Source organism: Labeo rohita, chromosome 12 (genome assembly GCF_022985175.1).
Source record: "Labeo rohita strain BAU-BD-2019 chromosome 12, IGBB_LRoh.1.0, whole genome shotgun sequence".
Taxonomy (NCBI): Eukaryota; Metazoa; Chordata; class Actinopteri; order Cypriniformes; family Cyprinidae; genus Labeo; species Labeo rohita.
The window spans coordinates 14,329,978-14,350,271 of record NC_066880.1 but is presented as its reverse complement, the minus strand read 5'-3'; the positions used below and the strand labels follow the sequence as shown (position 1 = coordinate 14,350,271).

General features: G+C 37.0%; 1 protein-coding gene across 1 annotated transcript; it reads left to right on the top strand.

Annotated features, from left to right (window-relative positions):
• Window positions 1-714: 714 nt before the first annotated feature.
• glud1b (glutamate dehydrogenase 1b) lies at window positions 715-20,294 on the top strand. The gene is made up of 13 exons (XM_051123933.1): window positions 715-1,284; window positions 5,750-5,830; window positions 5,988-6,043; window positions 6,583-6,646; window positions 7,573-7,667; window positions 10,185-10,364; window positions 14,509-14,646; window positions 14,749-14,886; window positions 14,974-15,054; window positions 15,137-15,260; window positions 15,912-16,003; window positions 18,891-18,953; window positions 19,304-20,294. Exons 1-13 carry the CDS (start codon window positions 888-890, stop codon window positions 19,421-19,423), a joined length of 1,629 nt encoding a protein of 542 aa, XP_050979890.1. The 5' UTR covers window positions 715-887; the 3' UTR covers window positions 19,424-20,294.

Sequence of the window (20,294 nt, the reverse complement as noted above, 5' to 3'; positions counted from 1 at the left end):
GATATATATGTAATTCTGGACTAATTAAGTTAATACTTTAAGGGCTGGTTTTACAGACAGGGTTTAGACAGGATTAGGCCATAGTTCAATTAGAACATTTAAGTATATTTATATTTTTATAAACATTCCTTTAATAAAAAAAACATTACATAACAAGACAGAACAAGGGCAGTGACATATTTTATAATCAATCAGTGCAAGGTTCCCTGATGAAAAACCAGCCTAAACAGGCTGGCTAGACTTAGCTGGTTTAAGCTGGTATCCCAGCGCTAAACCAGCCTGCTGACCAGCTAAGACTAGGCTGGATGACCAGCTAAAACCAGTTTAGCCATTTTTTTTCAGCAGGGTTTCATCATTTGAAACAGCTCGGACTAGGTTTAAGCCTTCTCTGTGAAACGAGGGGTAAGTTATTAAGTTATAAACTGCAAGTGATACAAAATTTATGCATTTTTATTAATGTTTCTAACTGAAAAAGTCATTTTGAAAACCCTGAAAACATGTATTATTAAAGTTATGTTTTTAGTGGTATGTGATCTTGATTAATGCCAATAATTATAATAGTATCATAGAATAAATAATCTGTTTCTAGTAATATATTGCTTAAAGATTAAGAGATTCAAAAGTAGCGCTTGTGTTTCCTCCTCCCTCTTGACACGCAATGACCTTCCGTCTGCTTGCGCGACTCCTCCAAACACGCCACTGCCTTTTAAAGCGAGAGACGGCATGAGCGCTGTCACTTTGACACTGAACGAGGCAGGCTCCGGAGCTTCCGTAGTCTCGTTCACTTACCCCCCTTTTCGTTTCCCTTTTTCACCTCGTCGATAACCCATCATCCTTTAATTTCTACTTTCTCCATTGTACCGTAAGTTTCAACGCCCCTTGTCGCCATGTACCGGTATTTTGGGGAGCTGCTGACTCGCGGAGCGGGTAACGCTCTGGCCTCGGGATGCGTCGAGTCCGCTCTGCCGGCTTCCTCGTCTTTGCTGAGGGTGCGTCACTACAGCGATGCCGCTGACAAAGAAGACGACCCGAACTTCTTCAGGATGGTGGAGGGCTTCTTCGATCGCGGCGCTGCTATTGTCGAAAACAAGCTGGTGGAGGACCTGAAGACCCGGGAGACGCCGGAGCAGAAGAGACACCGTGTGCGTGGGATCCTCAGGATCATCAAGCCCTGCAACCATGTCCTGAGCGTGTCCTTCCCCATCAAGAGAGACAACGGAGAATGGGAGGTTATCGAGGGTTACCGGGCACAACACAGCCAGCACAGAACTCCATGCAAAGGAGGTAAGAGATATTCATGTTTTTAATATCGTGCAGTAATAAGCAATAATAGATCAGTTTGCATGAGTTGCGCGCAACAAGAGGTTTCACAGTTTTGGTTTGCGTTGTAAGTACATTCATGCTGACAGTTGTTGACACAGTGATTTACAAATCTAAATGTGTTATCTTTTATTAATTTCATAATGTTTGAACGGCGTTAAACATGGTATTTGTATAGATTTGACTAGTGCTTCCCTGCAAATAATAAATCACCTTGACACACCTTGCACCTGCACAGGTGTATGTATCACCTGGGGAGAGAAGTCAGACACAGTTTAAGCAAGAATTACATCCCCCCCGAATTTGATCTAAATTTATTCTGTTTTCCATTTTTTATGGATTTTATGATTTCATTCAAATCTGCTGTCCAATATCATGCCGAATCAAATTAATTATGAAGAAATTACAACTAAGTTTTTAACTAAGCTTTTGTCAGATGAAAATAGTCTAAGTCAGTGATTTTTGTCAAATTAACTGCTTTCAGTGCAAAGCGTAATCCAAAACAACAAAACAATGCATAATTCTAATTTTATACAATAAAGTATTCCACAACATTATGAGAGTTTTGCAGAAGACCTCTATAGCTGAATCACAGCCTGATATTCAGCACAACACCACTCTTGCTTGTGCTTCTTCTTCTTATTATTATTATTACTGTTACATTTTGCTAAAAAAATAGCAATAGATTATTCAGTTGCACATGTTAAGTTAAGATGAAATTTTATCATTGATGAAAAAACTGAATGAAAACTCTTATATTTCTGTGTGTATTTGTCCATTTTTAAATTAACTTGGTATTCCAAAAGAAATGTATTGAGGAAAATCGATCAGCCCTCTTAAGACAATCAGGTTTAGAGTTTTGTGTGACTTGGTTTGTTACTTTTGGTTTTGGATATCTACAGAATATCCTTCCTGCTTGACATCTTTATTAGTCATTAATGTGAACATCCCAGTTTCAGCTGTTTATACTAAGATGCAACTGACTGCACCCGTATGGCAACAAGGGCAACAAGCTGTCTCAAGTAAACTGTGTGTTTTCAATAAACAAAGGACCATTCATGCTATTCATTTAGGTTCAGAAGGTTCATTCATGTTAGGTTAATGAACATTTGCCTGGGTGCCAGAGGTTGAAACACAGTCTATTATGTATCAAAACCATTAAAAGTGATCGGAATGGGAAAATATCCATACCTGTTTACTTTCTGTGATTTAACAACATATATGTATACTTCAATGAAAGGGGTTTACACCCATAGTTGGGCACATCCTCTCATTGTAAATCATGTGAGGCCCACAGAATCACATTCATTCTTAACAGCAGATGTTAAGAAGCAGTGGTCATCACGAGATTGAGCCCGTGCAGAGTGGGAGGGGGAGATGTCATCATGGCACTGCATTGTGGGTGATTTGTGGGGTGACGTATCGTGAGAGAGAGTTTTAAGGGTGGGTATGGGGGTGGATCTCAGGCCCTCTGGCTCGTCATCTGTGTGACAGGACCACTCTGATCACAGCGTTTGGAGACTCACCAGTGTGTATTTGTTCTAATGCCTAATGTTAGCATATCAGTTAAAGGTGTAGTCCATGCAGAAATTTAAATCTGTCATCATTTACTCACCCTCATGTAGTTTCGAATCTATGTGACTTTCATTCTTATGCGGAACATAAAGATATTGTGGATAATGTTGGTAAGAAATGTTTCGGTTCCCACTGACTTTCATAGTGTTTCTTTGTTCATGGTTTGGAACCGAAACTATTGGCTTACAAACATGATCAGACAGTCATAGAGGTTTGGAACAACATGAAAGTGCGTAAATTCAGTGATATCTCATGATAATTTGTACGCATTTGTACAACCTAGTTTGTAAGATTTTGTACGATTCGTCTAGACCCCAGTGAGTGGTTTAGAAGCGGGGTTAGGGGTTGGTCATTCATACAAATATATATGAAATGGGGAAGTCGTAAAATACGTACGATTTAGCAGCAATTTTAAGAATTCGTACGAGTGAGGTTGTACAAATTTGTACAAAATAGCCACCTTGTAAAATATGTACAAAATGGCATGAGATTGGGTTGGTAAATATGACAGAATGTTTGATTTTGGTTGGATTGTCTCATTAAAGAATATTTATTTGACTGCAGCCATGCAACAATATGAAATTCTGAGAGAGTACAGGGTCTCTTTGACAAGAAAATCCGCTGTGTATGAAAAAAGTTGTCGTTCACTCTTCAGTCTTGTTTATTTAAGCCTTGCAGTGAGTCAGTAAAAATCCTTATTCTGAAAGGCCACAACTTCAACAGCAGAAAAATACATTTTTTTTTAACCCTGTCTTTTTTTCTAAATGCATGTTTTTGATGCTATAGTGAAAAATTCATGCTTCCATATGTTTTACTTCCCACCCCTTCAAGGTCATGATCATCTGCCTCCATATTTGAATGCAACGCCCACATTTCAAAATGCAATCAACAAGTATTGCATAAAACCAAGTCCCTGCCATCTTTTTGCATGGGGCGTTACACTCGGATGTAGATAAGACCAGTGCTAATAAGCATCTCGATACAACAATCTTTTATTTTAACGCATTATTTTCTCATCACAAACCAATGCCACTTTGCAAACTTATGAAATTGATCAAATTCCAAATGTGCATACTTTTCAAATATCATGTATAAACTAGCTCTTCAAATATTGCCTTTTAATGGAAAGTGTCTTGCTTAAAGATTAGCAGGCACAAAATGTCACAATCATGATGAATCAGAAAACCAGCCAATCAGAAACTCTCGCTTTTGCATATTCTGGTGCAAAACGGCCGACATAAGCTGCAGCCCCTTTAATCATTCATGCGATGCAGACCCTTGTTCTCTATGGCTCAAAGACTATCACGGACAAAAGTGCTGTGATTGACATTATCTATGTGTAATAGACAAGATTAGGTACACATTACAAAGTACAAGAGCAATTTAGTCATCACACACTGTCAGCTAATGGCTCTGTGCATTTCATCATCTGTTAGACGTGCACGTGAATACCAGAATCACCGGATCAGCAAAAATGTTTTGCTGCGTATTCTGTATGTGCAAGAGTAATGGAAAAGATGGCATGAGTCAGACTTGTGCAGGAAGTGCACGTCCTGGTTGTGCTCGGGCGCATTTGGCTCGCTAGGTGGAGTCGAAGGAGGTGCTGGTTGTTTTTTTGTTTTTTTTCCTTCGTCCTTCGGATACAGTAGGTGAGCTATGCTGAGTCATTCCTCCACTCCAGAGCCCCCGCCATCTCCCTCGCGTCGTTTTTCCCTCCCCTCTGTGTGCATAAATAAAGACCATTTCAGCTATAGTGGAAAAAGCACATCTGTTCAGCTGGTGGGCTTTTAAACGCAGACAAAAAGACACCCAGAGGGGGCTGATTTTCTTATTGCCTTTTCAGCAATGAAAAAGACATCATGTTCAGTGGTTTCATTCCACTTTGGCCTTGTATTACAAATATTAAATATGATTAAACATTAGAGCACATAATTTCGCTCATTTGGACCAGACATCCTCATTTGCAGATTCCCAGTCCAATTTCCTGCTGCTTGTACAGGATGCCAGTGTTATTTACGTTTATTGTAAAAGCGATTGATGCATCTGCCAGGCCGCGTGGAAGCGTGTGTCAGAGACAGACACACTCGTTCAAGATTCATGCTGACTGGGCATTGAGTCATTGCAGCCTCCAGCCCAAAACACACATGCTCACAAATGCACAGGAGTCCTAGTGTACACATGACATTCAGATAACCTTTGCTTTGCCAGGTTGTACAGAACAATGCGTACTTTCCTTTTAAAATTTTATGTATTATTAAATGTGTCCTTTTGATTGCACAGGTAAAGGTTTAAAATCTACATGCATGATTCATTCATTGCTGTGCAGCTATTTCTGCAATTATATATCTATTGTTACACAATAGGACACACAGTTTGTCATTGAAAACAAACATCGTTTGCTTAAGGTGTGTGTAGCATATATACATTATGCTTAGTTAGAAACGCAGTGTCTGTGCCCTTTGAGGTCACAGACGTGCTGTGGCTTGCTTTAGGAAACCAATGTTAGACGCCAGCTTCTCTAGAAGGGAGTGATGGTAGCAGTAGCACCTGTCCTAATGGAGCGTGACCAGAGCACACACATTGAGCTGCAATTTTAGCTGCATAGCTGGAAAAAGTGACCTGTGTCCTGTGAACATGAACTAGCAAAAAAAAGTAAAAGTCTTAAAACATGCTTAGTTTATTACTAAACTGCGTTGTACGTCTATATTGCTTAAGAGTGTCTGTCTAAGCTCATTGTGTTTGATCCCCATTAGTGAGTAGAGGAAAGATCTGCCGAGGTTTTGGTAGCCAGTTGACTCATTGTAATGGCTGTGATTACATCCAGTTTCATTTCCCTTTTGCTTTTCCTTTTTAGGTATCCGATACAGCATGGATGTATCTGTGGATGAGGTTAAAGCTTTGGCTTCCTTGATGACGTACAAATGTGCTGTTGTGGGTAAGCTTTGGTGAATTATGCACTTGATAAATTGCTGGATTGTATGTTAGATTTATATTTCACTCAAATACATTGTTTTAAGTAAGTCATTGAGTTATATTAGAGTTCAGAAGATTATTCATCCTCATAGATTACACATAATTTGTCTTATTTCTAGATGTGCCATTTGGTGGAGCTAAAGCTGGAGTGAAAATCAACCCCAGGAATTACTCTGTAAGTACCCTGCAACACGCATGTTTAGACTCTTAGCACACAGACTCCTTAAATAATTCTTTATTATGTCTGTGGGCTTTGTTTGCCTTTTTCATGGGCTCAGTGAAGTGGAAACGCATTTCATGCCATCAGTCCTCCTTTCTCTTTTAAATGGGCTTGCTCTCTGATTGGTTGAAGTCCTGAATAAAGAGTCCACAATATAAAGATGTTTTAATGTGCAGCAGTAGATCTTTCCTGTTGTTTGTTTAGTGTAGAGTTTGTGGTACTCTTTCTTTCTTTCTTTACATTTAGACATTTAGCTTGTTCTTTATCAACTGCATTTAAAGTAAATCTGACAATGTTTTGAAGGAGTTTCTTTTTTTTTTTTTTTTTTTATCAGTTTTTGCTGAGGAATGACTTTAGGGTGCTTAAAGTGCAGTCTTTTAAAGACAGACATACATGGATCTTCTTTTTTTGCTTTTATGGTTGTTATAAGGGGCAAAAAATATAATTTGAGAATTTTTTTTTTTTGCAATCACTTTTTTTTTAATGCTTTTCAGGATAATGAGTTGGAGAAAATCACAAGAAGATTCACCATTGAGCTGGCCAAAAAGGGATTCATTGGTGAGTTTATTGAATAATTTGTGCTTTTTTTTTCCACACTGTTTGAAATACCACACATGACCCCTATATGAAGGCATTCTGGAAAAATTCTGGAAACACAATATACAGTACAGTCCAAAAGTTTGGGTTAGTAAGATTTCTTGTTTTTGTTTTTCCCACAAAAATGTCTATTTCAAATAAATGCTGTTCTTTTAAACTTTATATTAATCAAATAATCCTGACAAATATGTTTTCGCAAAAAATATTAAGCAGCATGATTGTTTTCAACACTGATAAAAATAAATATGCACCAAATCAGCATATTAGAATGATTTCTGAAGGACCATGTTTTCACATTTCATTAATCTCTCCTGCATTATTAATGAGTTAAATGCAGCATTGGTGAGCATAAGAGAATTATTTTAATAACTAAATACATTTTGCAGTGCATTGCAGCAATTCTGGAGATATCAGGAAATCCTCATGGATTTATTAACTTTGCTTCCGTGCTCTTTTAACCCGGAAGAGCTTCAGTACCTTGGTGCTGTCAAAAATGATTCCCGCTGTGTGCTTCCCTGCCCCCTTTGAAGCTGTTTTTGGAAATGTATTCAGGGAGCAAGGCTCCCTGCATAGCTGTTTATCTGGATGCCTTCCTGTTTTCCTGGCCAAAGCAGCTGGCGCTGGTATGGGGGGGAAGGGCAGTGCACTCTCACAGCGTCAGCGTGGGCACTGAAACTCCAGCTCTCCATGAAAACAACACAAGCTGCCTACTCAGATCTCTCAGCCTCTTTAAAGACTTTTCCCTGAAGTTGTTCTTAACTGGTGCCTGTCATGGAGTGGTCCCTATGCCTGGTCACACTACCATCGTCTGCTTTCATAACACAACTGCAGCTGACAAATTGTAAAAATATCTCTTTCTTCTCTCCTTCCACATTCTTTCCAATCAGGACCTGGCATTGACGTACCTGCCCCAGACATGAGCACTGGTGAGAGGGAAATGTCCTGGATCGCTGACACCTATGCTAACACTATTGCCCACACTGTAAGCAACTGTCTCTTCTAACACTTTATTAAATTATTAACCATGCTGATAAAACTCCCATTGAGGTTTTTCCCTTTTATCACCTGTAGATTAAAGGGATAATTAACCCAAAAATGAAAATTCAGTCATTAATTACTCACAATCATGTCGTTCCAAACATGTAAGACATTCGTTCAACTTCAGAACACAAATTAAGAGCTTTCTGACCCTGCATAGACAACGTTGTTGTACTTTTGTGTATGTGCGTCGAAGACTGACACAGAAGAGAAGAAATTGTTAAGTAAAGTCATCATTTTTGTTTTCTTTGCGCACAAAGAAAACTTCTGTAGCGTCGTAACATTACAGTTGAATCACTGATGTCACATGGACTATTTTATCAATGTCCTCACTACCTTTCTTGGCCTTGAACGTGTCAGTTGCTCTTGGATTTCATCAAAATTACCTTAATTTGTGCTCTGAAGATGAACAAAGGTCTTACAGGTTTGTAATGCCACGAGCGGGAGTAATTAATTTTTATTTTTGGGCGAACTATCCCTTTGACCGATTATCGGCACCGATATTAAAGATTTTTATGGTTATCGTCATTTTCAAAACCGATTTGCTGATGAAAATAATTTAAAAGCATATAAAAGTTTTTTTCAGAGCCCTTGTTATTCCTAATTTTGACATTCATTTTCATTTTCGCACCAGACAAAATATCGGTTATATGTAATCGCCATTGACCCTGAAAAACACATATCGGTCAACTCCTTAACAAATTAAATGGTTAACGTATACCATAAAGGATATTTAAGCAATAAATATTTCAGAAACAATAGTTCACAGTGATTAGAGTCTTCTGTAAGAAGTCAATCTTTCATCATCTTTATCAGCATCCGTACTCCCCTTGTTTGTCCATCTCTGGTAGTATAATGCTATCTATATGACACACTGTATAATGTTTACCTTTGTGCCCTAATAAATGGATGTCAAGGCTTCATTTGCACGGACAACAGCAACCAGTTTGCTTTCTTATTACATATGTACATATTTTAGAGTGTTTTTCCTTTTTGTGATATGATTTTGCATGACAGCTTTAACTAGCACAGAAAGAGAATGAAGCTGGGTCACTGGTGTATGAAAATGGCCAAATCATACAGAGTTTCTTTTTATGTGCTCTGTGGTGCTTGTGGTCAGGGTTATTCTTCCTAGAGGGCTATTATTATAATTACATCATCCTCTAATGCAATACTAGCACTGTCACCATGGCAACAAAAGAATGGTCGTTTTTTTTTTTTTTTTTTTTTTTTTTTATATTTTTAAATGGGAAGGTAATGATTGTGTTAAACAACATCCAGCTTTACTAATCCTGAAAGGATCCTTTGGACGGTAGATTTTTGCTAAGTCAGGTTTGGAGAAGACAAGAGTCCAGTCACGTCCAAGCACAATGTCACCCTGGAAAACAACCTGACCTTAAAATGCAACATGTTATGTAACATACAATACATTTTTTTGTAATTTTAGTTAGCTATAACGTTGATCTAAATGTAAAAATGGGTACAACAAGCTGTCGCTGACAAATTAAAATTAAAATAAAAAAATGTTGCTTGGCCCAAAGCTGGTGTGTTTTGGACACAAGCGAAACTCGCTGTTCTACAAGAGAGCAGTAAATGATTGATGATATAAGTGGGTGATCATACGGTTGAGTTTATAAAGGGCAATAATCACTCTTTGCTAATACTGCAGTCTCAGCAGATGTGCAGTCGAGGGAAACACTGCATAAGCTTTAACTTATCAGACATGTCCAGCAGTAATGAATACTTCGATTAATCTTCTCAGCCCAGCAGGTGTTTGATTATGATGCATATAATGTGGTTTAGGTTGCTGTAATACATATAGTATGTTATTAAGGTGTTATCCATCCCCTGCAACAAATTTCTGCCCTGGCCACTGTTGTGTGTTATCTGTGAGTAGAGCACAGGTCTCTTGTCTCGATGCTGTTTCCTCATTCATTGACTTAATAGGGCTATGGCAGCTGCCCTTGGAGAAGCTTGCAAGCTACGCTTGGAGTGTGACGCCTCTCACGTACTCTATGACAGCACTAGACCCCTTCACACCAATGCAAGAGCTCTGGTTGTTACTGTGTCACATGTTGTCCTCGTCCTACCCTCTAAACAGCCCTGACCAGTGCTTGTGTTTTTGGATGAGAAACAGAGAACCAGTGTTGAGTTGAGAACCAAGCACTGTTTTTTATTCAGAACAGGTTTCATTAAAAAAAAAAATAAAAATAACATGTTTTCCATAACAGTCAGTTTCTTTAATGGTTCTGCATTAATTCATTTTTTCAGTCACTGTTTATTTAATGTCAGATAACAATGTTTTTTGTGGTTTTAGTTTTATAGTAGTTGACTATATTAACGCTGTTGTGTTTTTTTTTTTTTTTTTTAAATGTTTGTGTGTGTTGCTGCAGTTGAAAGTACAATACACTAATTGGTCTATTTTTCTGTTGTGTTTGTTTGTCTCTCTTTCTCTCTGTAGGACATCAATGCCCATGCCTGTGTGACGGGTAAACCCATTAGCCAGGGTGGTATCCATGGCAGAATCTCAGCCACTGGTCGTGGAGTCTTCCACGGCATTGAGAATTTCATCAATGAAGCCTCCTACATGAGCAAACTGGGCCTGACCCCTGGATTTGCTGACAAAACCTTTATCATTCAGGTATAAAAGACCAGAGTCTGGCTGACACATTTAACTTTTGACTAAACTTTTACTAGTTTTCGTACTATATTTGAATGATTGGACCTTAGTTTTCTATATAACAGTAAAATTTCACTGGTGGAGTGAAGTATATGAAATGGAGATGTTTAGCAGAATGTTCATGCTGCTCTTTTTTATGCAATGAAAGCTTATTGTGACCTATGGGTGTGCGATATATATCGTCTATGGTAATATTGTAATTTTTAAACGATCTTCAATTTGACGTTGTCGAGTATAAAGCAAAAACCAAACAAAAACACACATTTCATTGCGTAATTTAGTCTGTTAAAATAGATTTAGAATTCCCCCAAAATTCAAGATAAGGGTGCAAAAATGTCCCTGCATGACTTTTATATTAAAATAATCTGACATAGTTAAAATCACACCAAAAGTGACTGACGTTTTTATCCAAATATCAGTATGAGTGAAAATGTGATCTTGATTTTATAAAATAGTCCAGTAAAAAAGTTACAATTTATTGACTTTTATATTGATATTTTAGACACAATTCCTGCTGCTGCTCTATTTTGTCAATGGTGTCAAAATAGTTTAAAACAAAGCCACAGCAGAATTGTTTTGCTTCTCTGAGCAACACACGTAAAGACATTAGGATGTGACGTGTAGGGTGACACGTTCCGTTCCACTAAACTGGCGAACAATCTCCGGTTCAGTGCGGATAGTGAGGAGTCATCACTATGACACAGGCTTTACGCCATTGGTTCTGGGATCAATCAGTCAATTTTCCGGCAATTTTCGGGAATCAATGCGCTGTGTAAAAGGGGCTTGTGTGAATGCTTCTAAATGCCACTTCAGATGCAGGTTCTGTGCTACCTCTGCATTGCAAATACAAATTTTATTGACATTGATTTTATTTGATTGGTAACAGCCCTATATTGTCTTACTATTTAAGATGATGCATACATTTAATTAGGTTAGGAAAAATGGCCTCATTAAGGTAAAAATGACCTATTTTAAACTTTTTGGAAAAGTTCATTTCTGTTACTTTTGCAAACTAACCACTGCACAGAATATAAACCTGCACAGAAACATGCTCTGCAAAATATCGTCTGATTATCATTATTGGCAAAATTCCTGAAAATATCGAGATATATTTTTTTTGTCGTTATCGCATATCCCTATTGTGATCCGGAATGTTTGGGGAAAAAAAAAAAAAAAAAAAAGAATAAAGCTATTGTATGACTTCAGAAGACTTTAAATATGTGACCCTGGGCCACAAAAACAGTTGGGTATATTTGTAGCAATAGGCAAGAATATGGATCAAAATTATTGATTGTTATTTTCTGCCAGAAATCATAAGGATAGTTTACTTACAGTAAATCTATCAAAACTTAATTTTAATTAGTAATAATATGCATTGCTAGGAACTTCATTTGGGCTCCTTTAAAGGTGATTTTCTCAATATTTATTTTTTCCAAATAGTTGTATCTCTGCCAAATAAATCCTAACCTAACAAACCATACATCAGTGGAAAGCTTATATATTATAAATCTCAATCTCAGTGTCAACAAATTACCCTTATGACAGGTTTTATTGTCTTAGTAATTAATATGGACTACTTAGTAATTTTAGCAGCATAACTTCCAAAATTAGTTTTCACGTTATGGAAAGAAGCACTGTTAATATTATACAAAAATTAAGCTTTTTGTGTGGCACATAAGAAAGTTTGTACCAGTTTGTAACTAAATGATTTCAGTTTTCATTTTGGGTTGAAATAATTTGCTGACTGAATATACCTTTGCTGACACCAAAAAGGAAGAGTTATTCATATGTCAGCATCAAGTACATCTCAGTTCCTTTAAATCACGTGCTGTAAGAATCCCACTGCAAATACAGCAAATCTCTGCTCTGCTTTACAGCTGTGAAATCTGTTGACTTTACCATGAACCTGCAGGTTTATTCTCTAGGATTAAGATTTAGAGTTGTTTTGTTGCAGTCTTTGGGTTCTAATGAATTTCAGTCTTAATCACAGTGTGCTCAAAACTCTTAAAATCAATCAGTGCAGCCCGTACTATGGGGGAAGGGCTTCTCATCGACTGTTGCTCTGGGATTACCGCCTGACAAATTACATTTTCTTTCTAAAGATTTACTGCCATGTGTAGCGACAAGACAAGAGAAGATGTTATGTCACGTGTTACGGATTCAGAGCCTCACAGAAAAGAGATAGCCTAGTCATTAGCATCAAACAAAGCCTCAGGAGAGAAGTGGGTTACATAATTCTGAGCTGGTATGACTGCTTCCCGTTTGTCCTTTTGTAATGTGAGCACTGAGCAGCCATATGCATTTCCCTTTCGACATGACATCTTGCTAGAAATACTGTTGATGAGGTAAATAGGCTTCCAAGTATAAGCTATTTCCAGTATTTCTGTTGTAATTATGACAGAGATGCTTTTGTTCAAAGCTCTTTTCTTATAAGTACTGATGTTAGTTTACCCAAAAATGTAAATTCTGTCATTATTTACTCACTCTCATGTTGTTCCAAACCTGTAAGACCGTCATTCATCTTCAGAACACAAATGAAGATATTTTTTATAAAATCTAAGCACTTTCTGACCCTAGATAGACAGCAATGCAACTGACACGTTCCAAGGCCCAGAAAGTTAGTAAGGACATCCTTAATATATATTAATTCTTGTGTTCTGAAGATGAATGAAGTTCTTACAGGTTGGGAACAACATGAGGGTGAGTAATTAATGCCAGAATTTACATTTTTGGCTGAAGTGACACTTTCAATTAATTAATCACAATTCCTTTTGTGAGAAGATTCGAGTTCTGTATGTTCTTTAATTAAAAACAACAGTTATCAAAGATGGGGAAAATAAATATTTATTTATGATTATTTATTATTGTAATGTGATGTAAGAATTTAGGTTCCATCATGGTCGTCTGAATTCTAATATTTAATAAATTAATAAAAATGTATTAATACTTTTAAGGCATCTTAACAGCCCGAGATGCTTGTTTTAAAATTAAAATTGCATGTTAAATCCAACCACATGGGGGCGCCATTTCTTATTTAATGAATGAATAATAATTTATTAATTTAAACACTTTTTAGTCTTTAGGCCCTCTTGGAAGTTTAAGAGTCTGTTTGAGATTCACTGACAGCCAGACTATGCTAAGTCAAACCACAAGGGGGAGCAATTTCTTTCTTTCTTTCTTTCTTTCTTTTTAATTAATTTAAATACTTTTTAGTCACCCTAAAGGCTCTCTTGAAAGTTTGAGATGCTTATTTGAAAACTTTTTATAGCTAGACTACACTAAGTAATAATTTATTCATTTAAATACTTTTTAGTCATCTTAAGGGCCCTATTGGAAATTTGAGACGCTTATTTGAAAACTATTCATATCTAGACTAGCATTAATCAAACCATACGGGGTGCCATTTCTTTTTTTAATAAATGAGTAATAATTAATTCATTTAAATATTTTTTTTTTAGTCAACCTAAAGGCTCTCTTGAAAGTTTGAGAAGCTTATTTGAAAACTATTCCTATCTAGACTATGTTAAATCAAACCACACTGGGCACCATTTCTTTTATAAATATATAAATAGTAATTTATTTATTTAAATACTTTTTAGTCATCCTAAAGGCTCTCTTGGAAGCTGAACATGCCTGTTTAAGAACGGTCAACGTGATTTTGCCAAGTAAGACATGTTCCTGGATCAACATTACTCTCCAAAAATATAGGAAAAAAATAATTAACTTAAAAATAATTTAAAAATAATTAACCCAATCCTTACCCCTAAACCTAACCCTAATCATAATTTATTCCTAATATGAGAGGGAAATGATAGCTGATTAGCAAGGGTTTAGAAAAATCTATCTCTGATTATAAGCCTAAAACTGAGATTTCCTGAAAAGTTAATCCTTAATTCTGATTAGCTGATTGAAATGTTGATCCAGGATCAACAAGGATGTTGATCCAGGAACATATTGTACTTGGTGACATCACGTTCACCGTTTGCGTTTGGGAACCATTGATAGCTAGACTACACTAAAGGAAACCACACAGGGGTGCCATTTCCACAAAAAAACAGGATTGTTTTTACCACAACTAATCCTAGTTTCTTATCCTGTCATGCAGGGTTTCGGTAACGTGGGTCTGCATTCCATGCGTTACCTCCACCGTTACGGTGCCAAGTGTGTTGGAATTGCTGAAATCGATGGCAGCATCTGGAACCCCAACGGCATGGACCCCAAAGAGCTGGAGGACTACAAACTGGTCAGTTAAGGATCCATTTACAATTGCTTTTCTAAATCTCTGAGTTTTGCCATTATTTGTGTTTAAACTGTTTTTCAAAACATGTTTGTGTTTTCTCTTTAGCAACACGGCACCATTGTGGGCTTCCCCAACTCTCAGCCATATGAGGGAAACATTCTGGAAGCTGATTGTGATATCCTCATCCCTGCAGCTGGAGAGAAACAGCTGACCAGGAAGAACGCTCACAATATCAAAGCTAAGGTCTGACACCAACAGCATCATCCAGATGTGCTTATTATGCTTAAATGCTCTTCAGCGATGCTGAACATATCCTTTTTATTGATTCAGATTATCGCTGAAGGTGCTAATGGTCCCACTACACCAGATGCAGACAAGATCTTCTTAGAGAGGAACATCATGGTCATTCCAGTAAGAGAACAGCATTCACTCAAACTCTGTTGTGCTTTAGGAAAATAGAAATGGGAATAATGATTTATATCTTGATGTGCAGGACATGTATCTGAACGCTGGAGGTGTCACAGTCTCCTACTTTGAGTGGCTGAAGAACCTAAACCACGTCAGCTACGGTCGTCTGACCTTCAAATATGAGAGGGACTCCAACTACCACCTGCTGAGTATGTGTTTAGCTGCTCTACAGCGTCTAGTCACTCAAAGAGTAGCAGCATGAAATCAATAGACTTCAGGCATCATTGTATTATTCAAAGCTATTGTCTGCCAGCAGGCATCTTTATCTCTTTAGAATGTTCTTTGGTGGCAACCTGTATGTTCTTGTTTTTCCTGTTTCCCTTTCCTTGCATCACTCCCTCCCTTTTGACACGTAATCTTAGCATGCAGGCAGGCCTGATGCGAGGCTGTGATCGGCAGGGTGTGACAGTGTTTCTTACAGTAGGGTTTGAACCGCCCCTGCTATTGTGTTGTATGTGCTGGATCACATGGCACAGCTTCTCTTTGTCTTTCTGCCTTTGTGACACCAATTTAATTGACATCCAGATGTCAAAGCCTGCCAGCCCTTCAAAAAAGGATCTGTTAATGTTAATTTGCAATAATTAGATGAGATGGAAACCAGAGTAATGAAGCTGATTTTGAAGAGATATGTCAGTTTTAGTGAAGTAACATTACAGAGTGGTGGTGGTACAGATTTGTTGTCCCTATTAACACAAATCAGTGGAGGACAAACTTCAAGTTTAAGATGATAAACATTAAAAACTGTCTAAGTTTTATTTGAATAATTAATCAATCTGTTTATTTTTTTTTCTTTTGTCCAGTGTCTGTGCAAGAGAGTCTTGAAAGGAAGTTTGGAAAGCAGGGTGGCCCCATCCCCATTGTCCCCACTGCTGATTTCCAGGCCCGTGTAGCTGTAAGTATCCGTAATGGTTTACAGTCTTTGCCTTGTTTGTGTGTGTGTGTGTGTGTGTGTGTGTGTGTGTGTGTACACATATATTTAGTGAAAGTAAATTTTGTGAATCATAGTTTGAGAAGAATGTTGTTAGCTGATGTTGATATACCAGATGTTGACTACACTGATAAAATCTGATTTTTTTTTTTGTTTTATGCATGTACAGTTGAGGCCAAAAGTTTACATACACCTTGCAGATCTGCAAAATGTTAATTATTTTACCAAAATAAAAGGGATCATACAAAATGCATGTTATTTTTTATTAATGCTGACCTGAATAAGATATTTCACATAAAAAAAAATAAAAAAAAAACATTATGGACATATAGTCCACATCAGAGAATAATTGAATTTATAAAAATGACCCCTTTCAAAAGTTTACATACACTTAATTCTTAATACTGTGTTGTTACCTGAATAATAATAATAATAATAAACTTTATTTATATAGCACTTTTCATACATTTGTATGTAGCTCAAAGTGCTTTACAGCGAGCAGACAAACAATAAAAAGAACAATAAAAAAAAAAACAGCAATAAGAACAAGAATAATACAAATTTAACAAATGACAGCAATTTAAAATAAAAAAAAATAGAAAATAATAAAAATAATAAAAAAGGTCTAGCAATGTCAGATCAGCCAACCACTAGATACACCATGTCAGCCAGGAGATACCCTGCAAATCTCTCCGATGCAAAATCAGCACTGCCCTAACTAAAAGCCAGAGTATAAAAGTGTCTTTAACTGCTTTTTAAAAATATTAAGGGAGGAGGCCTGACGAATATTTATGGGCAGCTTGTTCCAAGTCTTAGGAGCATAAAAACAAAAGGCTGCTTGTCCATATTTCTTATATTTTGCCATTGGGATGTTTAGCAAGGTGGAGCCTGATGATCTTAAGGGTCTATTTGGAATATACTCGGTTAGACACTCTGAAATATATAAAGGTGCTTGTCCATTTTAAAGCTTAAAATACTTTTATTAGTTTTTAATAATCAATTCTAAAAGAGACTGGTAACCAGTGTAGATCTGCGTTATATGTGCAAATCTATTAGCATGAGTAACAACTCTTGCAGCTGCGTTTTGAACAAGCTGAATGATCCATAGTTGTTTTTTTGTTTAGTGATAGTTGTACATGAGTCTCTTGTTTGTCCTGAACAGTTAAACTGCCTGCTGTTTTTCAGAAAAATCTTTCAGATCCCACCAATTCTTTAGTGTTTCAACTTTTTTGTGTATTTGAACCATGTTTTATGTGTTTTGGTGTGAAGAGCTGGGGGTGAAAACATGTAAGTATCTTCTGTAGCTTCTGAAGGGCAGTACTAAATGAAAAAAAAAAAAAGTGATATTTAGGTAAAATAAGGAAAATGTACACATCTTAATTCTGTGCAAAAATGTACACCCTTGCCTCTTAATGCACTGTGTTTCCTTCTGAAGCATCAGTGAGCATTTGAACCTTGTGTTGCATATGAATCTCTCAGTTGTTCTCAGTGTGAAAATATGGATCTCAAAATCATACAATCATTGTTGAAAAAGGTTAAAATAAACAAAAATCCCGAAGAATTTGTGGGACCTGAAGGATTTTTCTGAAGAACAGCAAGCAGTTTAACTGTTCAGGACAAACAAGGGACTCATGAACAACTATTACTAAACAAAAAACACAGCTGTGGATCATTCATGTAGCAACACAGTATTAGGAATCAAGTGTATGTAAACTTTTGAACGGGGTAATTTTTGTAAGTTATTTTCTCTGGTGGACTATATGTAAAATGTCTTTTATGTAACAAAAATCAGGTCAGTGCTAACTAAAAAAGAACATGCATTTTGTATGATCCCTCTTATTTTGGTCAAATAATTCACATTTTGCAGATTCTACAAGGTGTATTTAAACTTTTGACCTCAACTGTATTTAGTTAATGTATTTTGTTTATTGTATATTTTTTTAAGCAGATTTTTAATTTTTTGGCATAACCATTTCTAGTTTATTTAGTGACTCTAGCCAGCAAAACAGGAAAAAAATGCTGAGCTTAAAGAGATAGTTCACCCAAAAATAAATTTACCTCATGATTTACTCACCCTCAAGCCATCCCAAGTGTGTATGACTTACTTCTTTTAGACGAATACAATCGGACCTATATTAAAAAATGTCCTGGCTCTTCCAAGCTTTACAATAGCGGTGAATGGTGGTTGAGATTTTGAAACACAAAAAAGTGATAAAAAGTACTCCACGCGGATCCAGGGGTTAGTAAAGGCCTTCTAAAGTGAAGCACTGCATTTGTGTAAGAAAAATAGGTATATTTAAAACCTTATAAACCGTAATCTAGCTTTTGCTAACTGAGTTGCGTTGCAGCGGATAATGTAGGATGTAGTTGTTGTGTAGTTTAAAGTTTTTAATATGGATATTTTTCTTATCCAAATGCATCGATTCGCTTCAGAAGGCCTTAATTAACCCCCTAAGTTAAGTGGAGTACTTTTTATGATGGAAGGATGCACTTTTCTGGGCTTCAAAATCTCAACAGCCATTCACCGCCATTATAAAGCTTGGAAGAGCCAGGACGTTATTTAATATAACTCATTGTATTCGTCTAAAAGAAGAAAGTCATATACACCTAGGATGGCTTGAGGGTAAATAAATCATGGGGTAATTTTCATTTTTGGGTGAATTATCGCTTCAAAATGACTAGATTTCATTGCTTACAGAATGACAGCGCAGTCAGTCTATTCTAAACTGAATTAAAAAACAAATTGGTTTTATGTACTGTGTGAACAAAGCTTTGAAGTTCTCTCCAAGATCAGCAGTTTTTAACCCTCATTTCATGCTTGTTCATTGATGTGATGTGTTTTGTCATGCAGGGTGCGTCAGAGAAGGACATTGTGCACTCTGGTCTTGCCTACACCATGGAGAGGTCGGCCAGGGTACGTTCTTTTAATATTATTGAAAAGATTTGAATATTAAGGCTGACACACACTCATGTCTGTAAAACAACACCAGGTAGAGCAGGATCCGCCCTTGACTCCACCTCAGCTGCTTAATTATAGTGTTGTTTTGTCATAAAACAGTTGGAAGATAATTTTAACTCGTCCACAATGTTCAGCCCTCGCTTCAGGCAGATTTGAGTCTAGCGTGGTATGAGCATCATGCAAAGAAAAAAACACCTCACCCATTGCACAGATGTCGTTTTTGTGTATTGACACACTTTCTGTTTATCCTCCATGCTTTATTGTAGTCAAACCTGTATTCACATAGTTATATTTTCCCTTTGCAGCAAATTATGCGCACGGCAAACAAATACAACCTTGGCCTGGATTTGAGGACGGCGGCTTACGTCAATGCCATCGAGAAGGTCTTCAAAGTGTACAATGAGGCTGGCCTGACCTTTACATAAATGACAAAATTCCCTTTGCAGAAAGAAGACAAAAACGTCCATCAACCTCCCAGTCCCCCTCTACAACCTTTTTAACATATCAGAGTTTACATTAGCCTAACCCCTGTTTCCTCTATTATAACACCGTCATGCTGTCATGTCCCAGAAGCTCCGTCCTAATGAAAGAACTCTAAAGCGGTTTATTCTGTTTTGAGGCTGCAGTTTTCACTGCTTTGCTGTATGTGACGTAGTCTCAAAACAAACTGGCGCCAATAATTGTTGTAACTTGTTTAGTTTGTCCCTGATTTTTGTATTGGTCTGTGGTAAGCTAACGTGATCCTCTTCAAACACATCTGTAGCGCAATGTTGTTTTGTCATGTTGGCACGGCTTCCTCTCACCTCAAAATATTACTTCAACTTGGTGTGTTTTTGTCTTGGTAGGTTTTATTTACTTTATTCTTATTGTTCGTTCTTGCAGACCATTTAAAGATGGTTGTTGCTACAGTAATGAAGAGCGTTAAAGATGCCTTACACCTGTGAGCAGAAGTTTTATACTCAGAGGAATTATTTTTTGTTCATGTAGTGGATCACACAAAGGGAAACCCAGCCATGATTCTCATCATCTCAATGTTTTGATCTAGAGATGTAATAAAGTTCTAGCTGGCAATGTGCAGTATATTTCGGTACAGATTTTTTTTTTTGTATCTGAGGCAGTTCAAACCCCTTAACTTTTAGAGATCTGCTAGTTGATAAACCTAGAGGACCCGGGGCTCTCGCGCTTAAATGAGAGCTGAAGTTGCTCGCCAAGCTTATCTGCACCCACATATGGAACTATGTTTTGGAAATTTGTATTGCCTTTTTTGTTGAGAATAAAACAAATTATCGTAATTTA

What these genes read in the sequence shown, in the direction of transcription:
- glud1b (XM_051123933.1), top strand. Translation starts at nt 888, where the DNA reads ATGTACCGGTATTTTGGGGAGCTGCTGACTCGCGGAGCGGGTAACGCT. An exon ending in AGCTGGAGGACTACAAACTG is followed by an intron (nt 14,647 to 14,748) that starts GTCAGTTAAGGA and finishes TTTTCTCTTTAG; the next exon opens with CAACACGGCACCATTGTGGG. An exon ending in CCATGGAGAGGTCGGCCAGG is followed by an intron (nt 18,954 to 19,303) that starts GTACGTTCTTTT and finishes TTCCCTTTGCAG; the next exon opens with CAAATTATGCGCACGGCAAA.